The following is a 22,974-nucleotide window of genomic DNA, read 5'->3' as shown; positions in this document are numbered from 1 at the left end:
AAAAAAAAAAAAAAAAAAAAAAAAAAAAGGTGTTGCATTGTTCACCGACGACTTTGCGAAACCTGTAAGATGGAGAAGAATTAAGAGAGGGCCTCCTTTTTCCTTCCTTCCTTCCTTCCTTCCTTCCTTCCTTCCTTCCTTCCTTCCTTCCTTCCTTCCTTCCTTCCTTCTCTTTCTGCTTTGTCTTGTCTTGTCTTGTCCTGTCCTTCAGCTTCCCTCTGTTGCCCAGGCTGGAGTGCAGTGGCACAAGCACAACTCACTACGGACTCAACCTCCCTGGCTCAAGTTATCCTCCAGTCTCAACCTCCCAAGTACCTGGGACTGCAGGCACAAGCCAATACACCCAGCTAATTTTTAAGGTTTTTTTGTAGAGACAGGGTCTTGCCTTGTTGCTCAGGCTGATCTCAAACTCCTAGGCTCAAGCAATCCTCCTACCTTGGCCTCCCAGAGTGCTGGGATTACAGGTGTGAGCCACCACACTCGGCCCGGACAGGGCTTCCTACCACTCCCCACCAGCATCTCTACTGAGCCCACGACCTGACCTGTATTCCAATACCACTTAGTCCAGCCTATGAAACAAGCCATGACTCTCATCAATTCTTCCCTTCCTTAGAATGAGCCTTGATGCTGTTCTTAAAGTAAGTCGTATTTGATGTCCTTCACCCATTTTGACTGATCTTAGACTCGGGTGCCAATGTTTCCCAACCCATGGTTCCCATCTATTCATCAAATCATCCAGTCAGAAGAAAAGACAGTTAATTCATGCTCACAATGTATTCACAGAACAGCCTTTACCTTCTGCTTCTTACTGTTTACCCACCCATTGTTTCATAGAGCTCAGGTTTGGGTGAGTGATAACAAGAAAATAGATAAACGGAAATGGGTGGGTGGTGGGGGTATAGGAGAGAGTGAGCAGGAAGAAAAAGATTGGAGGCACGTAGTACCTTTTTTTTTTTTTTTTTTGAGACAGAGTCTTGCTCTGTCACCAGGTTGGAATGTGGTGGTGCGATCTTGGCTCACTGCCTTCCAGGTTCAAGCGATTCCTCTGCCTCAGCCTCCTGAGTAGCTGGGATTACAGGCCTGTGCCACCACGCCTGGCTGATTTTTTGTATTTTTTAGTAGAGACGGGGTTTCACCATGTTGGCCAGGCTGATCTCGATCTCCTGACCTTGTGATTCACCCACCTTGACCTACCAAAGTGCCGGAATTACAGGTGTGAGCCATGGCGCCCGGCTGTGGTACCATTTTTTAAAATCAGAAAACAGTAACAGTGAAAACACTGGATATCTGGATTTTCTAAATAATAATATTTGTTTGCACATACGCTTTATTCACCTTAAGTTCTCGCTACCCTTCACTTTAAGACAAAATATTTTATTTCACTGGGATTATCATCATGAAATATATATTATTTTTTGACATGGAAACTGGAAATGTGGATTCTGTAACAATAATGACTGTGTTTATAGCCGTGATGTTAATCAGTTCCATTCTACTGCTAGACTACAGTATAGTAAAGTAAAACCAAAATTTTACATGTGTCCTCAGTGTATCCTTACTTTTTGTACTGTTTCTATCTTCTAGATGTACTATTTTCTGAACACCAGAATTCAGCAGAGCACCTGGCACCAAACAGGATTGACAATCATTTAATAAGTAAATGAATGAGTGATGTCCATACAACCTAGACATGACTGACATTCACCCTTTTCTTTCTTTCTTTCTTGAGAAGGGGTCTCACTCTGTCACCCAGGCTGGAGTGCAGTGACCTGTCATGGCTCACAGCAGTCTCAAATTCCTGGGTTCAAGTGATCCTCAGCTTCCTGAGTAGCTGGGACTACAGGGGTGCACCACCACACCTAGCTATATTAAAATTATTTTTGTAGAGAGGAGGTCTTGCTCTGTTGACCAGTCTGGACTCAAACTCCTGACCTCAAGTGATCCTTCTGTCTTGGCCTCCCAAAGTGCTGGGATTACAGATGTGAGCCACTTCGCCAGCCCACTGTTTTATTTTTGTGAGTATATTGTGGGTTTATATTTATAAATTGGATGGGGAGAAGATCCCCTTGCTTCTTGAGATCATTTTACCTTTCTTGCTTAGAAAGGAAGGTAAATAATAATAAAGTATAGGTAAATAATAATAATAATAAATAATAAAGGTAAATAATTATTTACTTTTCTTGCTTAGAAAGGTAAATAAATGATTTGAAAGTGCTTATTGGAGGGTAGTTTTTTTTTTTTTTTAAATGGAAAGTGACTCAAAAGTGAAGTCTCAGTTGAAGACCTCTTTTTTTTTTTTTTTTTAAGTCTTACTCAAAAGGAAGTGAGTATGAGGTGAATTGCATTAATCTAAAGTACTGCAGAGATGAAACTTAAAGCAGGAAGCAACATACCATGAGTGTACTGGAAGGGAACACATTTGTGTCATGTGAAGAGACATGACAAAAACAGCCCTTCTTAAATTATTTGTGGCAATAGTGATCACATTCATTTTAATTTTGCCGGAATATTTCAAGACACCGAAAGGTGAGTTTGTAATTGTAATCTAGCTTTGCCTTCTTAATTTTAAAAAATTAGTGTCAGCTAGTGGTTACAGAAAAGATCCTCTTTTTGGATACATGCTGCATAGGCTGAAATTCTAGATCTGAAAAACTAATAAAATAAAACAAGATGGCAATTGTAGTTGACTGTTATATAGTACAGTAACCTAATTCATAGTACTTAATTATCGTAGCATACCTAAAAATGAAAATATTTAAAATCTGTAGTCAAGATTTCAGACATTGAGATTACAACAATCTCATCATGATTTTGCTCTTTGAAACACTTTCTTCAAAGCAGCTTTTTTGTTGTTGTTGTTGTTTTTTTTTGTGGGATGGAGTCTCGCTCTGTCGCTCAGGCTGGAGTGCAACGGCCCAATCTTGGCTCACTGCAACCTCTGCCTGCTGGATTCAAGCAATTCTCCTGCCTCAGCCTCCCGAGTAGCTGGGATTATAGGCGCCCACCACCACATCTGGCTAATTTTTGTATTTTTAGTAGAGATGGGGTTTCACCATGTTCAGACCAGGCTGGTCTTGAACTCCTGACCTCGTAATCCACCCGCCTTGGCCTCTGAAAGTGCTGAGATTACAGGCTTGTGCCACCGAGCCTGGCCCAAAGCAGCTTTAAGTATGCGTTTACTTTCTGGAATTCTTTAATGAAGAAAGTGATATTTATTGTGTTAAAAATTCTAGAATTCCCTCTACTACAACTATTTCACACAGATAACTTACTGTCACCTTTTGACAAGAAAAAGCATTTATGTATTTTGAAAATACAATTAAAATAAGATGGGTGCAAATTTAAACAGATGTGTGTTTATGTATTTGTAACTGGAGAAAAATGGAACAAAATTAACTTTGTGAACATTTCAGAAAATTGTAATATAATCGCTGAAACCTAGATTAGGAAAATAAATAGGTATAAATTTAAACTATTTTGATATGCTAGCAAAGGACTTGCAAATGTATTAATGTGAGTGTTCAGATGGTAATTGTGCTCCCTAGCACTTAAAAAGAAGGAAGGGTGAAAAGAAAAGGCTGTATTCTATCATTAAATAGTCTTTATATGAATTGGATTAAAATCAGAGAAAAACTCATATTTGATGATTTGCTGCAATGAATATTTATTGTTGCATATACGTAATGCTAAGTAGCCAGATAAAAATATTTTTGCTAATTATATTTGATGACATATTTCAGTGATTATTTGATGTTGCATTTACATGATGCTAAGTCGCGAGTTAAAAATATTTTTGCTAAATAAACACTATGACTACAATTTGGTTTTCTGGCATTATGTTACTTAGATGAAGCAATCATAGCACATATTTTCAATGCTTGATTCCACTGGGTTATAAAGAGAATAGTTAGAATAAAGATAATCTAATTTTAAGATATTGTGGGCTGAGAGTAAGCTCATTTAATAGTTATCCAGAGTAGGTTCTATCTATATGTCTATCTAGCTATCTAACTAGCTATCTACATCTAGCACCTCTTAAAAATCAGGTTGGATCTAATAAAAATCATCCCCAAAATGACTTAATTAACTATTGGTTAGTATTTTATGAGAACTGGTGGCTACAGGAGCACGTTAAAGGTTTTCATTTTGGGGCAGATACATAGTTCTTTTAGTTTTTGTTTCTCAAAGTAAGAAGCATGGCCTTCTGGGGCAGTGGTAAGCAGAAAGAAGACAGATGAAGCACAGAGAAATTCTTAGTGGGGGACAGATGGGAGCCCCTTCTATTGGTGGGTAGAAGAAAGAGCTCTTATAAAATCCATCTTAGCCAAACTTCCTTGGCCTAATAGTAATGTGTCAGTGTTCTTCTTCACCTTGTCAATAATCAACCATCATTTATGATGATGTTTGTTCTCTTGCTTTCAAAACTGGTTACATCAGCTCCCAATACCTTTATTGCCTTCCCAAACTTAAAATAGCTGTTTCTCTTCCCCTGGTCCAAGAATAGCATAGATATTACTCCAAATTCTTTCTGGGTTGATGGATTTTTTTTTTTTTTTTTTTAAGAGACAGGGTCTTGCTATGTTGCCTAGGCTGACTCCTGGGCTCAAGTAATCCTGCCTCAGTCCCCAAGCAGCTGGGACTACAGGCACATACCACCACACTCAGGTGGATTTATTGGGGAATTTTGTTTCAAAGGAACCCTACTCGGGGGGCCAACAAACAAAAATGTTCAAAAACCACTGTCTTCTTTTACATTATTTAATGGTAGAAGGAATTTTGCACAGAGCTGCCATAAACAAAAAGTTGATTACTAGGCAAGATGTTATACGCATGCAATTGTGTAATAATAATAAAATAATAATAATAAAAACGATTATATTTTTATAATGGTTTATGGATCACCAGGAACATCTTTTTGTAGCCTCATTTAATATATCCCATATTGATTAAATGAAGAAAACTTGGACATAATTGTCTTGATTTTTAAAAATTAGTTCTTAATCACAATAATAGTTGACCTACGAAATGAGTTAAATTGACAACTAATACTAAATAAAATAGCTAGTAAAATGATTTGATGATAAGCAAGAGTGTTCTAGAAGTGCTACAATTAACCCTGTGAAATTCCCCTGTCTAGTCTTACTTCGTTAGTTTGTCTTTTTTTTTCATTTTTTTCTCATGTTCTATTCACTTTAATTTCTAAGATAAATATTATAAAATAATTTTACTTATAAATTATTCACGGATACCCTGTCTTTAACATGTCAAATGAATTCAAAAGGAATCTTAATGAGGAATAATATGCTCATGAGGTTTGATAGATTTGATTTCAAAATAATAAACCCTCTGAAGTCCTAAGTTAAAAATAAAGCACCTTGTTTGATCATTTTTCATCAAGAATGTATCTGAGTCTCTGAGTAATTATTAGTAGGAATATTCCATTATCACAATTACACAGTATACGCTATTTAGTTTTAACTTTACCAAAAAAGGGAGCTACTTCAACACTGTTTGAGACTTATAATGGGTTTGCATTGGCTATGCACTACTAGCAAGATAATCTATTTTACAGCAGTGTTTTTTAACCTTTCCATTTATTTGAAAGGCAGCTAATATATAGTAGTTAATATAATGGTTTGATGCATTTGTATTACATGTAGATAATGGAGATACAAAAGGGAGTGGTGGATATATTTTGATTCAGAGCTTCTTGCAATTAGGGGAGCTGGCTTACTCCCAAATAAGAGACTTTCCAAGCTGTTTTTGTTGGACTTACAGTGTTTAAGAGAGAGAGACTTGGCTAACTCTCGTGTAAATCCCAGTCATCTTTTATTTATTTATTCTTTCACCTGTGATAGAAACCTGGGGCTACAAAAATGAAAGGCAACTCTTTCATCAAGGAATTTTCAGTCAGGGGGAGTGACTGACTGGCAAACAACTAAATAAAATACAGGAATTAACTAAAACAGGGATGTAAACAAGATTCAATGGGAACATACACATTGCTTCCACATCAGTCTCTGGGAGGACATTCTTTGTATTTCCATTTGCAAAGAGAAATAATTGTCAGAGTTTGAATGATCAGCTAATATGCCTTCTTATCTGTTCGCAAAAGCACTTTTCAAGAGAAGAAATGATGATTATTAAATAAAATATTCTCATATCAGTATATCAATAGTTCCTGAAAGAGGAAATTGCAGTGAGTCACACAAGTGTACTCCCAATGATTTGTGGTGATACAGGCTAGGAATAGCACAGATGAGTCCGGGTGCGGTGGCTCACGCCTGTAATCCCAGCACTTTGGGAGGCTCAGGCAGGTGGATCACCTGAGGTCAGGAGTTTGAGACCAGCCTGACCGACATGGTGAAACCCTGTCTCTATTAAAAATACAAAAAAATTAGCTGGGGCTGGGGGGCGGTGTAATCCCAGTACTTTGGGAGGCCGAGATGGGTGGATCATTTGAAGTCAGGAGTTCAAGACCAGCCTGGCCAAAATGGTGAAACCCTGTCTCTACTAAAAAACTAAAAATTAGCCGGGCATGGCAGCATGCACCTGTCATCCCAGCTACTCTGGAGGCTGAGACAGGAGAATCACTTGAACCCGGGAGGCGGAGGTTGCAGTGAGCCGAGATTATGCCACTGCACTCCAGCCTGGTGGACAAAGGGAGACGCCTTCTCAAAAAAAAAAGAAAAAAAAGAAAAAAAGGAAAGAAAGAAAGAGAGAGAGAGAGAAAGAAGGAAGGAAGGAAGGAAGGAAGGAAGGAAGGAAGGAAGGAAGGAAGGAAGGAAAGGAAGGAAGGAAGGAAGGAAAGAAGGAAAGAAGGAGGGAGGGAGGGAGGGAAGGAAGGAAGGAAGAAAGAAAGGAAGAAAGGAAAAAGAAAATTAGCCGGGCATGGTGGTGGCGTGTGCCTGTAATCCCAGCTGCTCTGGAGGCTGAGGCAGGAGAATCGCTTGAGCCTGGGAGGCAGAGGTTGCAGTGAGCTGAGATCACCCCATTGCACTCCAGCCTGGGTGACAGAGCAAGACTCTGTCTAAAAAAAAAAAAAAAAGAAGAAAAGAAAAAGAAAAAAGGAATAGCACAGATGAAAACACCTCAGACCTAATTTTATCTAGCTGTTTTGACTTCCTCACTTTCTTTTAAGAGCCAAACTGACATAAACTCTGTTTACCAGCTTTCATTTCCCCTTCTATTTCACACTTTGTGATGGAAATGGTGGTATAATGAACAGTGAAATTGAAGAAAACAAAGAATAAAGGAACTATAGGATAAACTGACATAATATGAGCATATGTTCACAGTGTTTAAGTCTATGTTATAAAGACCACCACATCAAGGGTAATTGCAATTAATTTCCTGAAAGTGTTATTCTAGTTCTCAAAAATGAACGCTCTTTTTTAAATTCATAAATATTTAATAAGTAATCCCCAGTAAGGCCTTATGACTATTCAAACAATTCTTTTTTAATTTTAACAAATACATTTACATGTGCCCGTAATATGCCAAGTACTTTGACATATATTTTACAAAACAATAATTCATTTTAATGTATTAAATATTTCTACTCATGGTGCAGCATCATTCTCAAGAGAGAATGTTCTGAAAATCTTTAGAAAGAAGGAATAACACTAGATGGATAAATATACTTTGTGGTAAGATTTTGCTTCTTTTTAAAAATTTTTATTTATTTATTTTTGAGACAGCATCTCACTTTGTCACCCAGGCTGGAGTGCAGTGGCATGATCTCGGCTCACTGCAACCTCCAACCCCCTGGTTCAAGCCATTTTCCTGCCTCAGCCTCCCGAGTAGCAGGGACTACAGGTACCCACCACCATGCCCAGCTAATTTTTGTATTTTTAGTAGAGATGGGGCTTTGCTATGTTGCCAGTCTGGTCTTGAACTCCTGATCTCAAGTGATCCACCCGCCTCAGCCTCCCAGAGTGTTGGGATTACAGGTTGGAGCCACCACATCCAGCCAGATTTTCTTATTGAATTTTCTGAATCATTACAGTTTTAAAATGGCCACTAATGGACATGACATTTTCTTTTTTTTTTTTGAGACGGAGTCTCGCTCTGTCGCCCAGGCTGGAGTGCAGTGGCGCGATCTCGGCTCACTGCAAACTCCGCCTCCCGGATTCACGCCATTCTCCTGCCTCAGCCTCCTGAGTAGCTGGGACTACAGGCGCCCGCCACCGCGCCCGGCTAATTTTTTGTATGTTTAGTAGAGACGGGGTTTTACCGTGGTCTCGATTTCCTGACCTTGTGATCTGCCCGCCTTGGCCTCCCAAAGTGCTGGGATTACAGGTGTGAGACATTTTCATGTATGTATTTTAGGCAACTATGTGTTGGCAAAAAAAAAAAAAAAAAGGTGTTAAATAAAATGCTTTTCATCACTTCGACAGAACTGGCTTTATTCTCTAATCTGTTAGGTTGCAATACCTACCAACAACCCTAGCTTAGGGTGCTTTCTAACTGCTTGTCTCATTGTTATGGTGGATAAATGCTCTCTTAGTATATCTGTTTTGCTTTTTAATTTAAAAAAAATTTTTTTTAAAGAGAGACAGGGTCTTGCTTTATGGCCCAGGCTGGACTCCAATTCGTGGGTTCAAGTGATCCTCCCACCTCAGCCTCATGAGTAGCATATCTTTTTTGCTTTAATAGAAAAAAAAAGACTTTCTCTAAAACATTCATATGGTGATGTATCTTCCCCTTACTCTGTTCTGTTTCTGTTCTCTTATCACTTATATTTTATTACCTATATGATTTATTTATTACGCATTTTTAAAAATTACCTGGTTTCTCCAAATAGAATGTAAGCTCCATGAAACCAAGGTTTTGTCTGCTTTGTTCACTGATGTGTTTCAAGCAGTTAAGAGTGTGTCTTTCATATTAGGGGCACTCAGTGAGTATGTTGAGGGAGCAAACTTGCTGAATCATACTGTTGAGGAAATCAAAAGAAAACCTTGAAGGAGGCATTTCTGATCTGACGTTCCCCAACATCTTGTGATTTAGGCAGGCCGAGTGTTATCCTCATATTTTTGAAAGATTAAGCTTCATCACAAACCTAGAGATTTTAGGTTGTGGCTAGCGTGTGAAATTTATTTTGCAGAATATTTTACTTGTAAAGAAAGATATGTGTCTTTTTACCCGGAGTCATTTTCCTGCCATTTTCTTTATCTACAGGGAATTTCATAATATTCATTTACTGCTCTTATTTTGACAAGTAAAATGAGCAGTCTCCTGTGTCTCAAACCTGCCTTTCGAATATTGCTACGGTATGTTAAAAGTTATCCCAAACTTTGCTACCTGCCTCCAGGAAACATTTTAAATGGTCTTTCCCAAATATCCTATGAATAAATCCATAGTCCCTTGCTCCTGATTTGGCTGACACTACAGATATATCACCCATACACAATATGATATGTTTTTCCCCATTTCCTGCTCAGTATTACCAGAGAGCCTTCAATGATTGGCCCCCAAATTGAAATATAATCTAGTTTTTGCTATTGAAGTGGATACTCTTTTTGAGTTTATTCCAATCTTTTTTTTTTTTTTTTAGACAGAGTTTTGCTGTGTCACCCAGGCTGGAGTGCAGTGGTGCGATCTCAGCTCACTGCAACTTCCGCCTCCTGGGTTCAAGCAATTCTCTTGCCTCAACCTGCCGAGTAGCTGGGATTACAGGCGCCCCCACCACGCCCGGCTAATTTTTTGTATTTTTGGTAGAGACGCGGTTTTGCCATGTTATCCAGGCTAGTTTCAAATTCCCGAGCTTAGGCAATCTGCCCGCCTCGGCCTCCCAAAGTGCTATAGGCATGAGCCACCACCCCTGGCCTATTCCAATTGTTAAAAAGGGCAGACCTGTGACCAAAGGAAAATATCATACGTTAATGAATGTCTCTGTAAATTAGCTAAACCATAAGGTCTCTCCTATCCTGGCAGCTAACATTTTTAAATTGCTGAATTATGCTATAGAATAACTAATCATGTGAAAGATTTTTAGAAATAATCGACTACTTTTTTAACAGGCATAATTTACATACAATAAATTGGAAAGATCTTTTTTAAAAAAACTTTTATTTTAAGCTCACGGCTACATGTGCAGGTTTGTTATATAGGTAGATCCATGTCACGAGGGTTTATTGTACAGATTATTTCATCATCTAGGTATTGAGCCTAGTACCCACTAGTTATTTTTCCTGATCTTCTCTCTCCTCCCATCCTCCACCCTCTGGTAGGCCCCAGTGTCTGTAGTTCCCCTCTATGTGTTCTCATCATTTAGCTCCCACTTATAATTGAGAACATGTGATACTTGGTTTTCTGTTCCTGTGTTAGTTTGCTAAGGATAATGGCCTCCAGCTCCATCCATGTTTCTGCAAAGGACATGATCTCTTTCTTTTTTATGGCTGCATAGTATTATAAATGGTATATATAATACCACATTTTCTTTATGGAAAGATCTTAAGTGTTCAGTTTCATGAATTTTGACATTTGTGTGCACCTATGTAACTACTAGCACATACCAGATACAGATTTACATCGCCCCAATAAAGATTCCTCTGACTCGGCCAGGCATGGTGGCTCATGCCTATAATCCCAGGACTTTGGGAGGCTGAGATGGGCAGATCGCCGGAGGTCAGGTGAAACTCTGTCTCTATTAAAAACACAAAAATTAGCTGGGTGTGGTGGCACGTGCCTGTATTTCCAGCTACTCGGGAGGCTGAGGCAGGAGAATCACTCGAACCTGGGAGGGTGATGGCTGCAGTGAGCTGAGATGGTACCATGTCACTGCAGCCTGGGCAAAAGAGCAAGACTCCATCTCAACAAACAAACAAACAAACAAACAAACAAACAAAAGATTCATCTGGCTCTTTCCTTTCAAATCTCCTCCCACATCCCCAAGGTAACATCTGACCTGTGTCACCATAAGTTAGTTTTGTCTCTTCTTCTATTTCGTGTAAATGGACTTATCACACAGTAAATATTTAAATATTTTTGGTCTGTTTGTTTGTTTGTTTGTTTGTTTTTGAGATGGAGTCTTGCTCTGTCACCCAGGCTGGAGTGCAGTGGTGCCATCTCAGCTCACTGCAACCTCTGCCTCCTGGGTTCAAGCGATTCTCCTGCCTCAGCCTCCTGAGTAACTGGGACTACAGGTGCCCATCACCATGCCTGGATTTTTTTTTTTTTTTTTTTTGCATTTTTAGTAGAGATGGAGTTTCACCAAGTTGGCCAGGCTAGTCTCGAACTCCTGACCTCAAGTGATTCGTCCACTTTGGCCTCCCACAGTGCTGGGATTACAGGCATGAGCCACCATGCCCGGCCTGGTCTGGGTTCTCTACTTAACATGTTTCTGAGATTCATCCATGCTATTGAGTGATTCAGAAGCTCCTATCTTTTTGTTGCAAAGTACTCCATTACATACATACACAGCATTTGTCCCTTTATCTATTGGGTTATTTCCAGTTTGGGCTATTATAAATATGCTGCTATGAATATTATTGTACAAATGTTTGTGTCAGTGTATGTTTTCATTTCTATTCAGTAACGCTCTAGTCATGGAATACCTGGGTGTCTTAGTCAGCTTGGGCTGCTATAACAAAGTGCTGTAGACTGAGTAGCTTGTAAACAACAGCCTTCACAGTTCTGGAGGTTGGAAGTCCAAGATCAGTATGCCAGCATGGTTGATTCTGATGAGGGTCCTCTTCTGGGTTGCAGAATGCTGACCTGACTTTTCTTTGTATTCTTACAGGATGGAAAGAGAACTAGTTACCTTTCTGGTCTCTTCTTATAAGGGCACTGATCCTATCCATTAGCTCTCCACTCTCATGACCTAATTATCTCCCACAGACCCCACCTTCAAATACCATCATATTGGAATTTTAGGGAGACACAAATGTTCACTCCATTTCACTGGGTATATTTAATTTTACAAGAAGCTGCCAAATGTTTCTCCAAAGTGGTTGTACTAGCAATATGTCTAGTAGCAAAAAAATTCTCATTTTCTCTAGTTTATATTTAATATACTGAATCAATAACATTTAGAATATGTATAGTCAAAGAAATAATCTACATTTCTTTCAAAGTTTCCTGACAACTAGTTAATGAGGCCTTGGGAAAATATGAGTTGACCTAGAGTAGCCTCTGGTGTGCCTATTATCTGTCAAATAATGAAGATTTTAATGTAAGTTTTCACTTATTTGTAGAGGTCAATGGATGGTTGAGATTTCTTTTCTTGCAGTCATACCCTGAAAAATACTCCTGGCACAAAATATCTAAAAATGTGTAATACAATGTATTTAAAACTTTAGAAATGTAGAGTTGAACTGTTGAGAAAATAAGACTCCTTGGAGGCAGAAAATGAGTAGGAATTATAAATACATATGGGTAAGCAAGAGTGAACAGATTAGTGCCTCGGGAGCATCTGCAAATCTCTGGTAGCCTGGAATTTCAGTTTCACTGGGTCATATGTCAGGAGACAAAAGGCAAAGTCTAAGACTGAGATATGACTGAGATACTATAAAGTGATATGCTCCATAAAACAGTAACCTAGGACAAATTATGTCTGGTTTTGAGGAAACTTGTCTGTCTTCACTTTGGCTATGGGTGGAGAAAGGAAGAAGAGTCCTTTGAGAGTTTGTAAACACAGCTGGCCATAAGTAGGATGTTGAGGATCATTACCTGTGAGGTGTGAAAAGTCCAATCCAGGAATGTAGTTAAAGCCACTTTGGGTTAATGGTGCCATTAGACACCCATCAGAGGAAAACACCAATCCTCTCTGGAGGAAAACATCTTTACACCATTCCTCAAATAATTTCCCAAAGTGAAATTCCAAGGAACAATAGCTATTGGACAAACTCAATGGACAAGAATCAACAGAAGCAACAAACAGCAGAATTGGATCTTCAAGGAATTCAGATATTAGAATTACGAAATATAAAATAGAAAATAGTTTCTTTCAATACATAAAATATTACATCAAAAAGTATAAGTAAGCACAGAAGAATGTAATCAGACTCATTTCACACCATGTACAAAACCCAACTCAAAATGGATTAAAGACTTGAAGACCTAAACTGTAAAACTACTAGAAGGAAACATAGGGAAAAAGATCTATGACATTGGTCTGGGCAATTTTTTTTTCACTGACATACAAATTCTTTTCAGGGAATAAAAATACATACTTGATATGGTTTGGCAGTGTCCCCACCCAAATCTCACCTTGACTTGTAATAATCCCCACTTGTCAAGGGTGGGACCAGGTGGAGGTTATTGAATCATATGGGTGGTTCCCCCATACTGTGTCTTGTGATAGTGAATAAGTCTCGTGAGATCTGATGGTTTTATAAATGGGAGTTCCCCTGCACAAGCTCACTTCCCTGCCACCATGTAAGACATCTCTTTACTCTTCCTTCACCTTTTGCCATGATTGTGAGGCCTCCCCAGCCATGTGGAACTTAAGTCCATTAAACTTTTTTCCTTTAAAATTTACCCAGTCTTGGGTATGTCTTTATTAGCAGTGTGAGAATAGACTAATACAATACCAGACTATAAAAACAAGCCTCAATACATTTCAAGCAATTTTTAATATATATCTCTGACTAAATGAAATTAAATTAGATTCTAGTAACAAAAAGAAAGTTAAAATAGGTAACATATTTGGAAATTTAAAAAATTCACTTCTAAATAACCTATAGTTGAGAACAAGTTATAATGGAAATTAGAAAATACTAGTAACTGAATGATTAAAAATACTATCTGTTTAAACTTATGCAATATTACCAAAACATATAACTTTAAATGCTTATACATAAAATATCAGAGAAAGAACAATAAGATAAACCCAGAAAGTAAAGGCAGGAAATAATAAACACAGGAGCAAAAGTCAATGAACTTAAAAGAATAGATATAGAAAGGATCAATAAAATCACAAGTTGGTTCTTTCTTTCTTTTTTCTTTAGACGGAGTCTCACTCTGCTGCCCAGGCTGGAGTACAGTGACTCGATCTCAGCTCCCGGCAACCTCTGCCTTCTAGGTTCAAGCAATTCTCCTGCCTCAGCCTCCCAAGTAGCTGGGACTACAGGCTTACACCACCATGCCAGGCTAATTTTTTGTATTTTAGTAGAGACGTGGTTTCACCATGTTGGCCAGGCTAGTCTTGATCTCCTGACCTCGTGATCCACCTGCCTTGGCCTCCCAAAGTGCTGGGATTACAGGCGTGAGCCACTGCACCTGGCCAAGTTGGTTATTTTAAAGGACTAATTGTATGCACAAACCACTGGAAAGATTCATATATTAGTGTATTAGTCCATTTTCATGCTGCTGATGAAGACATATATCATTTATAAGAAAAAAAAAGAGGTTTAATGGACTCATAGTTCCACGTAGCTGGGGAGGCCTCACAATCATGGTGGAAGGCGGAAGAACATCTTACTTGGTGGCAGGCAAAGAAGGAATGAGTGCTAAGCAAAAGGGGATTTCCCCTTATAAAACCATCAGCTCTCATGAGACTTATTCACTACCATGAGAACAGTGTGGGAGAAACCGCCCCATGATTCAGTTATCTTCCACTAGAGGGAATTATGAGAGCTACAAATCAAGACGAGATTTAGGTGGGGACACTGCCAAACCATATCAGTTAATTTCTTAGGGCTGCTATAACAAATGATCATAAACTTAGTGGCTTAAAACAACACAAATGTATTGTCTCACAGTGTAGGTTAGACATTCCCTGGGCTAAAATCAAGGTATCAGTAAGATTGTGTTCCTTTGTGAGGCTCTAGAAGGCAATCCATTTTCTGGCTGTTTCCAGCTTCTGGAAGCTGTCTGAATTCCTTGGCTCATGGCCTCCTTCCATCTTCAAAGTCAGCAATGGCCTGTTGAGTCTTTCTCATATTGTATCACTCTGACATTGACTCTTCTGCTACGCAATTCCACATTCATGATTACATTGGGTCCACCCAGATAATCCAGGACAATTTGCTTATTTTAAGATCAGCTGATTAACAACCTGAATTCTATCTTCTGCCTTAATTCTACTTTGCCATGTTATATACTATATTGACAGGTTCCAGGAATTAAGATAGGGACATTTATTCTACCTGCCAAAACTGAATAATAAAAAAAACGAGACAAGGTACAAGTAACTAATGTTAGAAATGAAAAAGGGGTATAACTATAGACATAGCAAAATTAAATATATAATAAGAGGATATTGTGAATAATTTATGTCAATAAATTTGAAACACAAAGACACATATCTAGGAAACTTAGGAAGCAACGGAAAGCCCAAGAGTTTTACAACAATTAAAGAAACTCATTCCATGGTTTAATCTTCTCTGTTTCAGATGATTTTCACACTAGTTTCAGATGATTTTTCAGGCAAGCTCTGCCAGACTTTCAAGAAACAGACCAAACAAATAAATGCAATTTTATGTAAATTTTTTCAAAACATAAAAAAGAGGAGACATTTATTTCTTTTTAAACAAAAAGATGAAAATTTTATTTACTGGGAAATTCTTGCTGATTTTTTGTGGTGGTTGTTGTTGAGATGGAGTCTCGGTTTGTTGCCCAGGCTGTAGTGCAATGGTACAATCTCGGCTCACTGCAACCTTAGCCTCCTGGGTTCAAGTGATTCTCCTGCCTCAGCCTCCTAAGTAACTGGATTATAGGCACGCACCACCACGCCTGGCTAATTTTTGTATTTTTAGTAGAGACAGGGTTTCACCATGTTGGCCAGGCTGGCCTCGAGCTCTTGACCTCAAGTGATCTGCCCGCCTCAGCCTCCCAAAGCTCTGGGATTACAGACATGAGCTACCACACCTGTCTCTTGCTGATTTTTTCATAGGGGTGTGACAAAAGCAACATCAGAATTTATTGTGATTCTATCTACAGAAGCTGGAGAAGATGATTTCATTTGTTCATTAAACCCCTCAATGTCTTCTACCTGCCTTTCCTAACCTTTACATTCAAAATTATCTTCCTGCCTATATATCTGTTAGTCAATAATCTTTCTTCCATTAAGTTTATGAAATTCTTCATGACGTGATATGGATTTTGACAGTGCTGTTTTTGATGTCATAATACATGGCAGAATGACTTGTGATAATATCACTTATAGTTTATTCAGGGGTCAGTAAACTATGGTCTTTTACAGCCTCTTTTGTTTAAAATGGTTGGGAAATAAAGAATATTTTTTGACATAAAAATTATATTAAACTTGAAGTTTAGTATCCATAAATAAAGTTTTATTGTAATGCAGCTGTACTCATTTTTACATAAATTTTTTTGTGGCTGTTTTCATTCTATAAGGTGAGAACTGTGTAGGTGCAACATAGATCATATGACCCACAGAGCCTAAAACATTTACTAAATGACCCTTTATAGAAACTAAGTTGCAGACCATGGCCTATATATTTACATTACACTACAATTATAAAATATAGGTGTTTGACAGTATTTAAACCTTTGGATGAATAACCTTACATAGTGAAATGTATAGGTATATCTATATTACAGATATATCCTCTTAATTTTTACCATTTTTCAGTTGGCTGTTTTAGCTTTTCTAAATACATAATTTTGTCTGTAAATAATTATAACAATTGAACTGGCGCAGTGGCTCACGACTGTAATCCCAGCACTTTGGGAGGCTGAGGTGGGCTGATCATGAGGTCAGGAGATCGAGACCATCCTGGCCAACATGGTGAAACCCCTGTCTCTATTAAAATACAAAAAATCAGCCGGGCATGGTGGGACGTGCCTATAGTCCCAGCTACTCGGGAGGCTGAGGCAGGGGAAATCGCTTGAATCCAGGAGGTGGAGGTTGCAGTGAGCTGAAATCATGCCACTGCACTCCAGCCTAGCGATAGAGCAAGACTCTGTCTCAATAAATAAATAAACCAATTATGTCATACTACTCTTTTTTTTTTTTTTTTTGAGACAGATTCTGGCTCTGTCGCCTAGGCTGGAGTGCAGTGGTGAGATCTCTGCTCACTGCAACCTCTGCCTTGCAGGCTTAAACCATCCTCCCACCTCAGCTTCCTGAATAGCTGGGACCACAGGCATGTGCCACCACGCCCAGCTGATTTTTGTATTTCTTTGTAGAGATGAGGTCTCACTTTGTTGCCCAGACTGGTCTTGAACTCCTGAGCTCAAGAGACCCACCCACAGTAGCCTTCCAGAGTGCTAGGATTACAGGCATAAGCCACCATGCCCAGCCTCATACTACTCTTTTCCAACACTTCCAAGCATTGTTTCCTTCACTTCTTTCTTTCTTTTTTCCTTTCTTTTTTTTTTTTGAGACACAGTCTCAATCTGTTGCCCAGGCTGGAGTACAGTGGCGTGATCTCGGCTCACTGCAATGTCTGCCTCCCCGGTTCAAGCAATTCTCCTGACTCAGCCTCCCAAGCAGCTGGGATTACACGCACTTACCACCACGCCTGGCTAGTTTTTTTTTTTTTTTCTTTGAGACAGAGTCTTGCTCTGTCACCCAGGCTGGAGTGCAGTGGTGTGATCTTGGCTCACCGCAACCTCCACCTCCCAGGTTCACGCCATCCTCCTGCCTCAGTCTCCTGAGTTGCTGGGATTACAGGCACCTGCCCCACACCTGGCTAATTTTTGTATTTTTAGTAGAGATGGGGTTTCACCATGTTAGCCAGGCTGATCTCAAACTCCTGAACTCAAGTGATCCGCCCGCCTCAGCCTCCCAAAGTGCTAGGATTACAGGCGTGAGCCACCACTCCTGGCCTATTTTTGTATTTTTACTAGAGACCAGGTTTCACCATGTTGGCCAGGCTGGTCTCAAACTCCTGACCTCAGGTGATCCGCCTGCCTCGGCCTCCCAAAGTGCTAGGATTACAGGTGTGAGCCACCATGCCCGGCCTTCTCCACCTATTTCTAATCAATGTTTCCTCCTAATTGCATTGGCAGATTTTCCTGGCAAATATTTATAGGGAAAATTTCTTGCTTTTTCATAACTTTGACATAAATATTTATAGTGTTTCACCACTAAAATATATTTACATCCGTATCCTTAGTGCTATAATATATTGATAATTTGGTCTGAGACAGATTTTATAATGTAAGAATATTTCTCTTTTGCAAAGAGGATTTATAATAATTTGCAAATAAATTGGATATTTATTAAGTGCTTTTTAAGCATCTAGATGTAGTTCATATTGTTTTAGACCCACTGATGTAATGTATTTCATTAATATCTTTTTAAGTACTGTATAATTTTTAAATTTTAGATTCAGAGGGTACATGTGCAGGTTTGTTATTGGGTATATTGCGTGATGCTGAGATTTGGGTTTCTAATGATCCCATTGCCCAAGTGGTGAACATATTACCCAATAGGTAGTGTTTAAGCCCTTGCCTCCTTCCCTGCCTCCCCACTTTGGGAATACCCAGTGTCTGTTGAGCCCATCTTTTTGTCTGTGTGTACCCAATGTTTAGCTACCACTTATAAATGAGAACATGTGGTATTTGTTTTTCTGTTTCTGCATTAATTTGCTCAGGATAATGGCCTTCAGCTGCAACCATGTTGCTGCAAAGGACATGATTTCAGTCTTTTTTATGACTGAATAGTATTCCATGGTGTATATGTACCATATTTTCTTTTATTATTATTATTTTTGAGACGGAGTCTCGCTTTGTTGTTCAGGCTGGAGTGCAGTGGTGTGATCTCGGCTCACTGCAACTTCTGCCTCGTGGGTTTAAGCAATTCTCTGCCTCAGCCTCCCGAGTAGCTGGGATTACAGGTGCATGCCACCACACCTGGCTAATTTTTGTATTTTTGGTAGAGATGGGATTTCACCGTCTTGGCCAGACTGGTCTTGAACTCCTGACCTTGTGATCCACCTGCCTTGGCCTCCCAAAGTGCTGGGATTAGAGGCATGAGCCACCATGCCCGGCCCATATTTTCTTGATTCAACCTACCACTGATGGATTGATTCCATGTCTTTGCTACTGTGAGTAGTGCTGTGATAAACGTATGAGTGAAGGTGTCTTTTTGGTAGAACAGTTTATCTTCTTTTAGATATATTCCCAGTAATAAAATTACTGGGTCAAATGATAATTTCCATTTTCAGTTTTTTCAGAAATCTCCAAACTGCTTTCCACAGGACCTGAACTAATTCGTATTTCCACTAACAGCATATAAACTTCCCTTTTCTTTGCAACCTTGTGAATGTCTGTGATTTTTTGATTTTTTAAATAATGTCATTCTGACTAGTGTGAAATGGTATCCCATTGTGGTTTTGATTTGTATGTCTGTAATAATTAGTGATGTTGAGCATTTTTAAATATATTTGTTGGCTGCTTGGATGTCTTCTTTTGAGAAGTGTCTGTTCATGTACTTTGCCCACTTTTTAATGGGATTGGTTTTTTCTTGTTGGTTTGTTTCAGTTCCTTATAGATTTTGTGTATTAGCCCTTTGTAAGATCCATAGTTTACAAATATTTTCTTCCATTCTGTAGGTTGGTTGTTTACCCTGTTGATAGTTTATTTTGCAGTGAAGAAATCCTTTAGTTTAATAAGGTTCCAATTGTCAATTTTTGTTTTTGTTGCATTTGCTTTTGAGGACTTATTCATAATTTCTTTGCCTAAGTTCATATCTAGAAAAGTATTTCCTAGGTTTTCTTTTAGGATTTTTATAGTTTGTAGTCTTACATTTAGATCTTTAATCTATCTTTAGTTAATTTTTGTATATAGTGAAAACGGTTCAGTTTCATTCTTTGCCTATGGTTAGCCAGTTTTCTCCACAGCATTTGTTGAATAGGGTAATCTTTCCCCAGTGTTTATTTTTGTCAGCTTCATCAAAGATCAGTTGGTTGTAGGTGTGCAGCTTTATTTCAGGGATCTCTATGCTGTTGCACTAGTCTATGTGTCTATTAATGTTTTTGTACCATTGCCATGCTGTTTTTGTTCCTCTAGCCTTGTAGTATAGTTTGAAGTTGGAAGACGTGATGCTTCTGGCTTTGTTCTTTTTGCTTAGGATTGCTTTGGCTATTTGGGCTATTTTGTGTGTTTGTGTTGGGGGGGTGGTTCATATGAATTTTAGAATAGTTTTCTCTAATTCTGAAAAGTAACATTGGTAATTTGATAAGAATAGTGTTGAATCTGTAGATTGCTTTGGGCAGTATGGACGCTTTAATTATATTGATTATTCCAATCCATGAGCATGAAATGCTTTTCTATTTGTTTGTGTTATCTATGATTTCTTTCAGCAGTGTTTTGTAGTTCTCCTTGTAGAGATCTTTCATTTCCTTGGTTAGATGTATTCCTAAGTGTTTTATTTCATGTTTTTTTATGGTTATTTTAAATGGGATTGCATTCTTCATTTGATTCTCAGCTTGAATGTTATTGGTGTATAGAAATGCTGCTGATTTTTGTATGTTGATTTTGTATCCTGAGACTTTGCTCAAATCATTAGGTCTAGGAGTCTTTTCACGAAATTTTAGGGTTTTCTGGGTATATAATCATATCGTCAATGAAGAGAGATCGCTTGACTTCCTCTTTTCCTATTTGGATTCCTTTTATTTCTCTCTTGCTTGTTTGCCCTGGCTAGGACTTCCAGTACTATGTTGAATAGGAGTGGTGAGAGCTGATATCTTTGTCTTGTTCCTGTTCTTGGGGGCAGAACTTCCAACTTTTGCCCAGTCAGTACAATGTTAGTTGTAGGCTTGTCATAGATGGCTCTTATTATTTTGAGGTGTGTTCCTTCAATGTCTAGTTTGTTGAGGGTTTTTATCATGAAAAAAATGTTGGATTTTATTGAATGCTTTTTCTGCATCTATTGGGATGATCATATGGATTTTGTTTTTATTTCTGTTTATGGGGTGAATCACATATATTGAGTTGAATATGTTGAAATATCCTTGCATCCCAGGAATAAAGCCCACTTGACTGTGGTGAATTAATTTTTTGATGTGCTGTTGGATTTGGTTTGCTAATATTTTGCTGAGGATTTTTGCATCTATGTTCATCAAGGATATTAGCCTATAGTTTTCTTTTTTTGTTGTATCTTTGCTAGATTTTGGTATCAGGATGATACTGGTTTCATAAAATAAATTAGGGAAGAATCCTTTCTCTTTAATTTTTTGGAATAATTTCAGTAGGATTGGTAGCAGCTGTTTCTTTTATGTCTGGTGGAAATTGGCTGTGAATTCATTTGGTCCAGGGCTGTTCTGGGCTGGTAGGTTTTTTATTACTGATTCAATTTCCTTATTCATTATTGGTCTGTTTGAAATTTTTGTTCCTTCCTGGTTCAGTCTTGGGAGGTTGTGTGTTTCCAGGAATTTATCCATTTTCCTCTAGATTTTCTGGTTTGTATGCATAGAGATAGAAGTCTCTGAGGGTCTTTTGTATTTCTGTGTGATTAGTTGTAATGTTACCTTTGTCATTTCTGATCATGGTTATTTGGATCTTCTCTTTTTCTTTATTAATCTAGCTAGCAGTCTATTAATCTTGTTTATCCTTTCAAAAAACAACTTTTGTTTCATTGAACCTCTGTATAGTTTTTTGGGGCCTCAATTTCATTTTGTCTACACTGATTTTAGTTATTTCTTTGTTTCTGATAGCTTTGGGTTTAGTTTGTTCTTATGTTTTAGTTCCTCTAGGTGTATGGTTAGCTTGTTAATTTAAGATTTATCTTCTTGATATAGGAATTAGCACTATAAACTTTTCTCTTAACATTGCTTTTGTTGTAACCTGGATGTTTTAGTAGATTGTTTCTCTATTTTCATTTGTTTGAAAGAATTTTTTGATTTCATTCAGGAGCAAGTTGTTGAGTTTCCATGTATTTGTCTGGTTTTAAGGGTGCCTCTTGGTATTCAACTTATTTTTTAAGGCTAGTATATCTCGTTACTCAAACTCAACAAAAATGAGACAAAAAGAAAAATTTACAAGCCAATCTCACTTATAAATATAGATATAGAACTTTGAAACAAAACATTAAGAAGGCACAAGCAGCAATGTAGAAAAATGATCAAATTAGATTTATTACTGGTGCAAGATGAAGTTAGCATTAAAAAAATCTAATAATGTAATTCACTACATTAACAGATCAAAGAAGAAATACTAAATAATCATCTTAATTGTTGAAAGAGCATTCAATTATATTCAATAGTCCTTATAACTAAAAATTCCCAGCAAACTAGGACTAAAAGAGAATTTGCTTAAATTGATAAAGGGCATCTAAAATAGTTATAAGAAATATTCTCAATGATGACACATTGTAAGTATTCTTAAAATCAGGAGCAGGCAAGAATGACCACTCTCATAATTTCTAATCAACATGGTACTGGACGTCCTTGACATTGCAGTAAGACAAGTATAAGAAATAAAAAGTTTGAAGATTGGAAAGTAAGAAGTAAAGTTACATTATTTGCAGTCAATATGCATATTTGCATAGAAAGCCCAAAAGCTACAAAAATTAAAGTTAATAAAAAAGTTTAATAAAATGGCAAAAAATAAGACTGATATTTAAAAGTCAGTTGTATTTCCATATACCACCAACAGACAGAAAACACATTTCCTGAAAGATACTATTGGCAACAGCAACAAAAAGCAAGGCACCTAGGAGGAAATCTAACTGATATTAATCTAATAATATATAAGATCATAATGGAGAAAATTTAGAAACTTTATGGAAAGATATCAAAGAAACCAAAGAACTCTATATAAATAGAGAGAAAGGGCTGGGCGCGGTGGTTCACGCCTGTAATTTCAGCACTTTGGGAGGCCGAGGCAGACGGATCACGAGGTCAGGAGATTGAGACCATCCTGGCCAACATGGTGAAACCCCGTCTCTACTAAAAAATAGCAAAAAAATTAGCTGGATGTGGTGGTGCGCAGGGAGGCTAAGGCAGGAGAATCGTTTGAACTTGGGAGGCAGAGGTTGCAGTTATGCAGTTAGACAAGACCGCACCACTGCACTCCAGCCTGTTGACAGAGCAAGACTCCATTTCAAAAAATGAAAAT

The 22,974-nt window shown here is 38.1% G+C and overlaps 1 protein-coding gene across 2 annotated transcripts in view; it reads left to right on the top strand.

Moving 5' to 3' along the window:
* The first annotated feature begins 2,329 nt into the window (after positions 1-2,329).
* The window catches only part of TMEM156 (transmembrane protein 156), a 59,596-nt gene continuing 38,951 nt past the window's right edge, over positions 2,330-22,974 (top strand). For both annotated transcript variants that reach the window (XM_025385865.1, XM_025385864.1), the window contains exon 1: positions 2,330-2,526. In XM_025385865.1, coding sequence (XP_025241650.1) covers positions 2,439-2,526 — 88 coding nt within the window. In that variant the 5' untranslated portion in view covers positions 2,330-2,438. The remainder of the gene's footprint in view (positions 2,527-22,974) is intronic.

The sequence above is a fragment of the Theropithecus gelada genome, chromosome 5 (genome assembly GCF_003255815.1).
Source record: "Theropithecus gelada isolate Dixy chromosome 5, Tgel_1.0, whole genome shotgun sequence".
Taxonomy (NCBI): Eukaryota; Metazoa; Chordata; class Mammalia; order Primates; family Cercopithecidae; genus Theropithecus; species Theropithecus gelada.
Note: the sequence above shows the minus strand (reverse complement) of the source record. Positions and strands in the feature narration are given on the sequence as shown.